This window comes from Bubalus kerabau, chromosome 4 (assembly GCF_029407905.1).
Source record: "Bubalus kerabau isolate K-KA32 ecotype Philippines breed swamp buffalo chromosome 4, PCC_UOA_SB_1v2, whole genome shotgun sequence".
NCBI lineage: Eukaryota > Metazoa > Chordata > Mammalia > Artiodactyla > Bovidae > Bubalus > Bubalus kerabau.
In genome coordinates, this window is record NC_073627.1 from 55,353,816 (window position 1) to 55,364,545 (window position 10,730).

The following is a 10,730-nucleotide window of genomic DNA, read 5'->3' on the forward strand; positions in this document are numbered from 1 at the left end:
GCTGTGATGGTAGCCCCAGGCCACATGAAGAGAGGTCAGTAGCCTCACCTATGCATCCAGCCAACACCAACCTCAACTGCTAGACAATGTGAGAGAATGAAACTGCAAGCCATTCCGTCCCTGGTCTTGTGTCTTCCAGTTGAGCTTCCAGACTTGCAGAAGCAGAGATGAGCTGTCTCCACCATGTCCTGTCAGAATTCCTGGCCCACAGATGCTATGAGAGATAAAACACGATTACTTTGTTTTTATCTGCAGTGGTAGATAAATAACACAACACCTCAGACTTTGCCTCCTCCCAAGAGCCTCTTTGTTCATCACACTCCAGTTATGCTGACCTCTTCCTTTCTCCTTTGGGCACCAAGTTCATTCTTACCTCAGGACCTTTGCATTTGCTGTTTCTGGAATACGTGCCCATCACATGGACCTTTGTCTGACTGTCTCCTTCTCATTGTCCAGGTCTTTGCTCAAATATCCCCTCCTCAGAGAGTGCTTCCCTGACTACATTTTATAATGCTGCCCATCCCACCAGCCACATTACCCCAAAGCATTTCCTTCAAAGCTTTTATTCCATGAAATTATCTTATTTACTTATTTGTCCTTTTATTGCTTATCTGTCCTTCATACTTCTTTCTTCCTCTTTCCAGCCCCTCCTGTCTGGTGTTGATGTGGGGAGGATGAGACAGGGAAACAATACATCCTTTCCTCATGACAGTTCCTAGTGCAAAGTAGCAGGTCTCCTGGTCGTTGTGGCTGCTCTGTCAGTTTGGTCTCAGCAAGGCAGCTGTGAGCAGTGGTGTGAAGTGAGATTAATTCCCAGCCCTGTAATTGGACCTGGGTAACCTGGATGAGAACCAGGAATGCTAGCCACCAGACCAGCAAGGGCTAGAGGCTAGAAGCTATTTTCCCTGGATCTTTGCCCCCAGGGAAATATGCATTTATCATGAAGGCAGAAACTGTCAATGGAGGTACAAGTTTATTATTAGAGACAGCACAACAACAAGTGGGAGAGCACACAGGGAAATGGTTCATTTAGTTAAGAGAAGCAAGGCAGAGGTGCACACCTAGAGAGGAAGGATGTGGGCATCACCTCTAGGGAGGAGGAGCACAGTAAAGAGGCGACTAAGTCATTTATACAAGTTCTTCCAGGGGGTTGTATTCCTGGTTCCAAATTGGTAAAGGAGTACGTCAAGGCTGTATATTGTCACCTTACTTATTTAGCTTCTATGCAGAGCATATCATGTGAAATACTGGGCTGGATGAAGAACAGGCTGGAATCAAGATTCCTGGGAGAAATATCAGTAACCTCAGATGTGCAGATGACACCACCCATATGGCATAAAGTGAAGAGGAACTAAAGAGCCTCTTAATGAGTGAAAGAAAGGTGAAAGAAGAGAGTGAAAAAGCTGGCTAAAAACTCAACATTCAGAAACTAAGATCATGGCATCTGGTTCCATTACTTCATGGCAAATAGATGGGGAAACAGTGAAAACAGTGAGAGACTTTATTTTCTTAGGCTCCAAAATCACTGCAGATGCTGACTGCAGCCATGAAATTTAAAGACTTTTGCTCCTTGGAAGAAAAGCAAATACAAATCTAAACAGCATATTAAAAAACAGAGACATTATTTTGCTAAAAAATGTCCATCTAGTAAAAGCTATGGTTTTTCCAGTAGTCACATATGGATGTAAGAGTTGGACCATAAAGAGAGCTGAGTGCTGAAGATTTGATGCTTTTGAACTGTAGTGTTGGAGAAGACTCTTGAGAGTCTCTTGGAACTGCAAGGAGATCCAACTAGTAAATCCTAAAGGAAATCAGTCCTGAATATTCATTGGTAGGACTGATGCTGAAGCACCTGATGCAAAGAACTGACTCATTTGAGAAGACCCTGATGCTGGGAAAGATTGAAGGCAGGAGAAGGGAACGACAGAGGATGAGGTGGTTGGATGGTATCACCAACTCAATGGGCATGAGTTTGAGCAAGGTTCAGGAGTTGGTGATGGACAGGGAAGCCTGGTGTGCTGCAGGCTGTGGGGTGGAAAGAGTTGGACTAAGCAGATGAACTGAACTGAATTCAGGCCAATTATCTGGCTTCTTTTCCCACACCTGATCCACTCTGGGACCCTCCCTTGGAGTGCGCATGCACACCTCAGCCGAGGTGGATCTCAAAGTGAAGGCTTCTGGGAGAAGCAAGACTCATCATGGTCTGGTGTCATCCCCTGACTTCTAACCCACAAGGAGTCTTTCTGTGCATGTGTAGTGTCTCCTTGCCCCAAAAGAGGGAGGAAGCAGATCCCTTAATCGTTCACTCAAACAAGGTTTTCCCCTCTTTGTCCTTGCCACGGCTATTACCTTGACCATTGCCATGATTATTACCTTAAGGTGTATACAAGAGACAAATGCTGCCTATTATACCCTGTTTCTGTTGTAGCTTCCATTTTGGAGGGCAAACAGAAGGCTGACTGTAAATGCCTTAACTGGAGCCCACCTATCTCTTGTCTCAGAAAATGCTAACAGTTTTAAGTATCCAGCCTGAAGCCCACTCCTTTGTACCCCATGAAATGTAAATAGGAGGCCAGTTGTCTAACCTGGAGCCCATCTATGTCCTACATGAAGTTCATGCTGCTGGTCAAACCAAAGGCCATGGGCCCATGTTCAGATTCTTGGGAGAGCTGTACAGGGGATCTTGGGGTGCATTCTCTGTCATGGGAGACAGGCTCCAACTCAACCTTTTCCCTCACGCAAGCCTTTGCCTGCTTTATTGACACCCTTGAAGAGTCCAAAAGTATATGTGATCACCTCTTTCAACCACTTAACACTCCTCTTCATAATACCTTTGGTCTTCCCTCTCTAATACTAATGTACCCCCAGATTCTCAGGACCCCATCTGTTTGTCTCACACACATGCGCATGCGCACACACACACGCGTGCACGCATGCACACATGCACCCACAAACACACAGGGTTTATGAGGAGTAGGGTGGTAGGAACAACCCATCTGACAGGAAGGACTATTTTAGTGCTGACATTATTTAGAGTTGCATGAACACGGTAATTATAACAAGCACCTTTAGTCAGTTTTATTGTTGTTTTTAAATTCAACAAGAAAACAGAAAACACTTTTGTCTTGCACGGGCGCCCTCTGCCCTGTACTTGGTGTGTCCCGGTGTCCATGCAGTTAGAAGACATGGCCAGGGGTGGAGATCCAGGCAGGCAGGCAGGCGTCGCATCATTTTCCCTGGGTGTCCAGCCGCCTCCTCCTGCCCTTAGCTCTCTCTCCATTCCAGCTCTCTCAGAAATTGCTGATGGCTCCTCCTGGGCCAGCCCCTGCCACTGCCACAGCCGCAGCCACCTGTCCTCTTAGAATGCCCTACTTCCTCAGGCTCCTGGCCTTCCTTTAATTGGTTCAGCCAAAACAAACTCAGGAACTTTCCCCAAAGACCTAGGGGGCAAAGAGAACAAAGTAGAACAGATGGAGTAATTGTAGACAGTAAATACTTATCTGATGAATGAATAAAAACATGAATGTCTAGGCATAACTAATGACACGTTTCTTGGATGGTGCCATGTAAGAGGTGTGTTGCTTGTTCCTTTCATGATAGACATGCTTGGGGGAGTTGGCACCCACAAGCTCCTTCTCAGGGGACAACCCTCACCCACAATCCCTGCTCAAGGGGTGGACTTATGTCACATGACCCCTACATTCCTCAGCCACTTGGGATACATGGTCCAACCTCAACAAAAGACTTTGGAATTTGAATCCAGAGAGACTGAGCTAGCTGATTGTGAAAGCAGAAAGAAAAGTTCAGCTTTTTCGGGAGAGGCTCCTGTTTGAGCCATATACAGGTGACTGCATGGGCAGGGAACGATGAACGAAGGGAGCGGGGAGGAGGACCAGCTCTGTCAGTCTTGACAGTTGTTTTTTCCCATAATACCCGACTTCACTTTATTTCAGTGAGAGCTTTACATCATTAAGATAAACGGCTTCTTTTTATTTAAATTTGTTGGGTTCATAGCCCCTTGCAACTCTAACCATAAACTATTTCTTCTCTTCAGCTCTAATAACCTGACCCCAAAGCCCCAGTTTGATAGTGGAGGAAAGACATGACAGGTGTGTGGTGTGAAAGCCTAAGCAAAAAAGAAGCAAGGCATGCACACCAGTGAATAGGGGGAAAAGGCTCAGATGGATATAGGAAGGCTAAACTGGCAGAAATCGTGTAGGGAGGGAGAGAGGGAAAAAGGAAGGGGAACAGGAGTGTATAGAGAGATAGATAATCAACAAACCTTCATAAAGCACTTTCTATGGATAAAGTAACACATTAAGTCCCAAATGGATGCTGGAATATTTACAAATACAAATTAATGAATGAGGAAGTGAGTGGATCTTCCCATTCCTGTTGCAAAAAGTGTTGAGTCTGAAGATTGGGGTGGATGGGGTAATAGCTGTAGGTAGTCAGAGTCTTGCAGACCTAGTGTTCGGTTGATGTCACTCTCTAATCTCAATATCACCCTTAGGCATGTTACGTGGCCCCTCTGGAGTCCAGCCCTCACCCTCTCCACACCTCTCTCACTGCACTGAGGAATATCTGCCCTACTTCCAAAACACTACTCAAGTGATACAGAATAGTTTCAGAATAATAGCCATAAAAATAATCCTTACATGAGTTCTATGATTTATAAAATATATGTTACACATTTTTTATTTGAATCTTTAACAAAAGTGAGATTAATGAGACAGATATTGTTTTATGCTAGCTTGGTGAGGAAGAATTCAGGACTCCAAGAGAGACCAGGTGGGTCATTCCAGGTTACTAGTGTGTTAAATAGTGGATCACAGACTCCCAGTTTAGGGCTAAGTCTCCAAGTTGTGCGCTGTATCATTCTGAACAAAGAACCAAAGGGTTATTGGGCAAAGAGGTCAAAATGCAGAAAACAGGACTTCTCTTCTGGGGAAATGTTGTCATCCTAAGAGAAGACTGTCCAAAAGAGAGAAAGGAGGGCGTGGCTTTCCAAGAGAACGTATCTTATTGTCACAGGAATATTCAAATCAACCTTCACACAAAAATAATAAGGATATTGTCCTTTTTCCTAAAAATCTGAGTTGCTTAATTTCAAAATTATAAAGTTGTAAGATGAACTTCACAACATTTCCAAAGCTATGAAGAGGCAGACAGCAACTCTCTCTCTACCTTATTAATGGAAAAGAAAGCCAAAGTGACCCACCCGCTGTCACTCCTTTCTAGAAGCCAGCCGGCACCTCCCTAATCTCTTCACTGCTGCCTGCATCTCCTGGTTCCTCAGGGTGTAGATCATGGGGTTGAGCATGGGGGTCATGACAGTTTGGCTAACGGACACAGCCTTGTCCATGGAGAAGGAGGTGAAGGGCCGGGCATAGAGGTAAATGCTTGGAACAAAGACCATAGACACCACGACAATGTGGGTGGTGCAAGTGGAAGCTGCCTTCCTCCTTGCCTTCCCAGAGTAGGACCTCAGCATCACCAGGATGGCTGAGTAGGAGACCAGGAGGAGGAGGAACCAGATGAGGACCAGCACCCCACTGTTGGAAATGATAAGGAACTCCAGGAGGGAGATGTCAGTGCAGGCGAGTCTCAGCACTTGTGGAACATCACAGTAGAAGTTATCTAGGACGTTGGAGCCACAGAAAGGCAGTGGGAGCATCAGAGCCAGTTGGGAAATGGAATGGATGAAGCCTCCCACCCAGCTAGCCGCCACCAGCCCAGCACAGACCTGAGTGTTCATGATGGTGACATAGTGGAGGGGCCGGGAGATGGCAACAAGGCGGTCATAGGCCATCACTGAGAGGAAGAAGACCATGGCACCTCCCAGAAAGTGGAAGAAAAAGATCTGAGCCATGCAGCCCTGGTAGGAGATGGTCTTCTTCTTAGAGAGGAAGTCCACCAGCATCTTCGGAGCAGTGACTGAGGAGAAACAGAGCTCTAACACAGCCAAGTTTCGGAGCAGAAAATACATGGGTGTTTGGAGCCGGGAATCAAAGGTCACTGTGACCATGATGAGGAGGTTTCCCATGAGAGTGGTGGTGTAGACTAGCAGGAACACCAGAAACAAGAAGAGCTGGAGCTCCTGAGTCTGGGAGAGCCCCAGGAAGACAAATTCTGACACCCACGTGAGGTTGCCTGATGCCATGGTGTCTTCTCCATACACCTAATGGAAACACACCAGAGAGAGAGATGCATGAAACTGTTACCTGTCCCCTTAGTGCTTTTATTGTCCAGGTCTGGATAATGGATGTTTATGTGCAGATTGTAATACCAGGTGCTGATTAAATGGCCTTGTGTCTGGAGAGTTCACTAGTTGGTGCTGGAACGTACATTCTTGAGATATCTTAGAGCCATCCAGTGACACATGTAACTTGCTTTTCAAAGATTCAGTGTAATATGCGGGTGGGAAGACACTTGGAGTGCAAAAGACCTGCAGCCAAATTTCACAGCCTCTATTTCCTTGAGATTTGGCCTTGAGCTTGTTGCTTGATCTCTCTGAATCTCAGTTTCCACTTCTATAGGAAGAACATTTTCTTAGTAGAAATAGTCTAGGGCAGGGGTCCCCAACCTCCAGGCTATGGATCGGTTCCTCCTGTCAGATCAGCAGCAGCATCCAATTAGAAATAGAGAGTACAATGGATGCGATGTGCCTGAGTCATCCAGAAACCATCTCCCTCTTCCCGGTCTGGGGAATTATTGTCTTCCACAATACAGGTCCCTGATGCCAAAGAGATTGGGGACTGCTGGTCTAGGAGATTAAGTAAAGTAACACATGAGGTTCCTAGAACAGTGTCTGGAATATTAAGTGGTAATCACTCTCCTCTCTGTATTCTCCTACTTTAAAGATCTTCCCTTCTTCCAGCCTCTATTTGATTTTTATACCAATCATTTTTCATGCAATAGTTAACACATCATAATGTTAGTGAACTTCTCATGTGTTCCACTTTTCCTCTCCAATTCATAATGTGCTACAGACATAGGTCTTGAGTCACAATGTATTTGTGCCCTTCTGTGCCCCTCCTTGGGGCTCGCTCATAGTTGCTGCTGCTGCTGCTAAGTCGCTTCAGTCGTGTCCGACTCTGTGCGACCCCATAGATGGCAGCCCACCAGGCTCTCCCATCCCTGGGATTCTCCAGGCAAGAACACTGGAGTGGGTCCTTCTCCAATGCATGAAAGTGAAAAGAGAAATTGAAGTCGCTCAGTTGTGTCAGACTCTTAGCCACCCCATGGACTGCAGCCGTCCAGGCTCCTCCGTCCATGGATTTTCCAGGCAAGAGTACTGGGGTGGGGTGTCATTGCCTTCTCTGTTGCTCATAGTTAGTACTTAATAAATACCTGATGTTAACTGATGAGTGGGTGAAAATCTACTGTGTGTGCAGATCCATGCAGAATAGCCTCTGGTCACAGCTGGACACCTGGGACATTCCCTTTCTTTCCATCCTCCACAGTAGGTGGCCCCTTACTTGGTGAAGCTCCCCAGGTCATAGATGGAGACAAGAGGCACAGGGCTAACAACATTAGTGAAGAAATAGATGAATGTATTAGAGTTCTTCTGAAAGAACAGCAGTTTTAGAAGATAATATTGAATTCAAGGGTACAAGAGGAAGAGAATACTGGAAAGAAATGGAAATACATAAAGAATTAAAGGGAGGAAGGAAATTACAAGAAAGGAAAATGGAGGACTAGAAGAGGAATGGAGAGGTGATGTGGCGGGGGGGGGGGGGGGAATGGGACTTAAGATGAAAAAGGACTCAGGGTTAGAGACAGAGGTGACAGGCGAGGGTAAGTGCCCTCCCCACCCCCCTGCTTCCACTTAGCTCCCACCCTGACCTCCCCCATTCCATTATCCATTAGAGATCACTGCCTTCTTATTTTTCACTTTCATCTTCTTTCACTCCAGTCCACCTTCTACATAGCTGTCCATGAGACCTTTCTAAACACTGATCTGATCACTTTCCCCTCTCATATATATTCTTGTAGTGATTCCACCAGAGCCTTTGAAGCTTTGTGGATCCAATACTTTGTGGATCAAGTCAGGATAGAAACAAATACACACGTTCATGCAACTTTAGCATGTCATACACGGCTGTAAAACGTAACCTCCTTCTGTGTTTCAAGTCAGTATCTGTGCCTCTGCTGAGCCACTAGTTCTTTAATGGATTATAATCTTAAACATGCCACATATTTTTTATTTCCAGGTTTATTTCCTGGAATTCTGTTCATACCTTTGAAACCTTGGGAAAGCCCCACTTAAACATCACCCTCTCTGTCTCTGCTTTCACCATTTCTCCCATGCAGAACAAATTCCCATTTCTCAGGGTTCTTATAATATTTTGAATTTACCTCTGTTATTCAGATCTTATAATAAATCTTATAGTATTATAATATTTTGAATTTACCCCTGTTACCTCCTCTCCAGGAGTTGGTGATGGACAGGGAAGCCTTGTGTGCTGCAGTCCATGGGGTCACAAAGAGTCAGAGACGACTGAGTGACTGAACTGAACTGAACTGACTGCTGTTATAGGTTTACCATCATTTGTTTTTTTTTTCAGCTTCCCTCCTCTATTCCCTACATTGTAATTTGGAACAGCAACTCTGACACAGCACATGCTCTGCAAATATTGTCAAGTTAATGCAGTAAGTGGGCACCTGACTATGTGGAGATTTTTAAACTCAATTTCCTTATCTCCTTATCTGTCTCACAAGGTCAGATCTATACGTGCTTGTTAAACTTAATGGGTTTTACATGCAAACAGAAGCAATTATTTTGAAAGCATATTCACCCCAGTTACCTCCCAAGGCTCTCCTCCACCTTTAAACTTGGTACCATCAAGTCTATCACTTGTTTTTTCTCTCCAGCCTCTCAGATCAGATCAGATCAGATCAGTCGCTCAGTCTTGTCCGACTCTTTTCGATTCCATGAATCGCAGCACACCAGGCCTCCCTGTCCAACACCAACTCCCGGACTTCACCCAGACTCATGTCCATCAAGTCAGTGATGCCATCCAGCCATCTCATCCTCTGTCGTCCCCTTCTCCTCCTGCCCCCTATCCCTCCCAGCATCAGAGTCTTTAGCAGGTGTTTAAAGAACCTAATTACCACTGACCTATCAGCAGATGTGGAAACCTTCAGGCTCTCACCTTCCTACAGCCCAAATGCAAAAGAGACTTGAGGTCTTACATCTTTCTGGAAGGTCCTCTCTATGCAGCTTCACAGCTTCCTGATCTCTGCCCATCCCTCACACACACGACTCATGGGCATGACCCTGGGGAAGAGTGTGCATCCTCAGGGAGAAATTGTTGGACTGGGCACAGGAAGCAGAGATGGAATGAGTCCTGCTGGGGATGAGGGAACAATGGGAGTTGTTAAAAATTTTCTAAGTCTTTGAGAATTACTATTTGACCATACCCCCCAAGGCAACCTAGATTCAGTGCAATCCCTATCAAAATGCCATTGGTATTTTTCACAGACCTAGAACAAATAAAAAATTTGTAGGGAGTGAAAAAGACCACTGATAGCCAATACAATCTTGAGAATGAGAATTATGCATCCTGACTTCAGAATATACTACAAAAATATAGAAATGGTACTGGCACAAAAACAGACACATAGATTAATGGAATAGCATGGATAGCCAGAAACAAACCAACGCATTTAAGGTCAATTAATTTCCAACAAAGGAGGCAAGTATACACAATGGAGAAAGACAGACTCTTCAATCATTGCTGCTGGGAAAACTGAACAGCTACATGGAAAAGAATGAAATTAGAATATTCTGTCACACAATACACAAAAATAAACTCAAAATGGATTGAAGACCTAAATGTAAACCATATTCTATAACATAGGCAGATACTTTTTCACATAAATGCCACAATATTTTTTTGAATGTGTCTCCTAAAATAAAGGAAATAAAAACACAAATAAACAAATAGAACCTAAAATGTTGGCTTAAAACTCAACATTCAGACAACTAAGGTCATGGCATCCAGTCCCACCACTTCATGGTAAACAGATGGGGAAACAATAGAAAGAGTGAAAGACTTTATTTTCTTGGGCTCCAAAATCACTGCAGATGGTGACTGCAGCCATTAAATTAAAAGACGCTTGCTCCTTGGCAGCAAAGCTATGACCAACCTAGACAGCAACCCATGGCAGATTCATGTTGATGTATGGCAAAACCAATACAATATTGTAAAGTAATTAGCCTCCAATTAAAATAAATAAATTTAAATTAAAAAAAAAAAAAGCAGAGGCATTACTTTTCCAACAAAGGTCCATCTAGTCAAAGCTATGGTTTTTCCAGTAGTCATGTATAGACGTAAAAGTTGGACTATAAAGAAAGCTGAGCACCGAAGAATTGATGCTTTTGAACTGTGGTGTTGGAGAAGACTCTTGAGAGTCCCTTGGACTGCAAGGAGATCAAACCAGTCCATCATAAAGGAAATCAGTCCTGAATATTCATTGGAAGGACTGATGCTGAGGCTGAAACTCCAATACTCTGGCCATCTGATGAGAGGAACTGACTCATTGGAAAAGACCCAGATGCTGGGAAAGATTGAAGGGAGGAGGAGAAGGGGACGACGGGTGATGAGATGGTTGGATGGCATCACCGACTCAATGGACCTGAGTTTGAATAAGCTCCAGGAGTTGATGATGGACAGAGAAGCCTGGCGTGCTGCAGTCCGTGAGGTTGCAGAGTTGGACATGAG

The 10,730-nt window shown here is 44.7% G+C and overlaps 1 protein-coding gene across 1 annotated transcript; it reads right to left on the minus strand.

The window, feature by feature from the left end:
• Positions 1 to 5,227: 5,227 nt before the first annotated feature.
• Positions 5,228 to 6,325, minus strand: LOC129651417 (olfactory receptor 4D2-like). The gene has a single exon (XM_055580147.1). It carries the CDS (start codon positions 6,161 to 6,163, stop codon positions 5,228 to 5,230), a length of 936 nt encoding a protein of 311 aa, XP_055436122.1. The 5' UTR covers positions 6,164 to 6,325.
• Between the last annotated feature and the right edge of the window lie 4,405 nt (positions 6,326 to 10,730).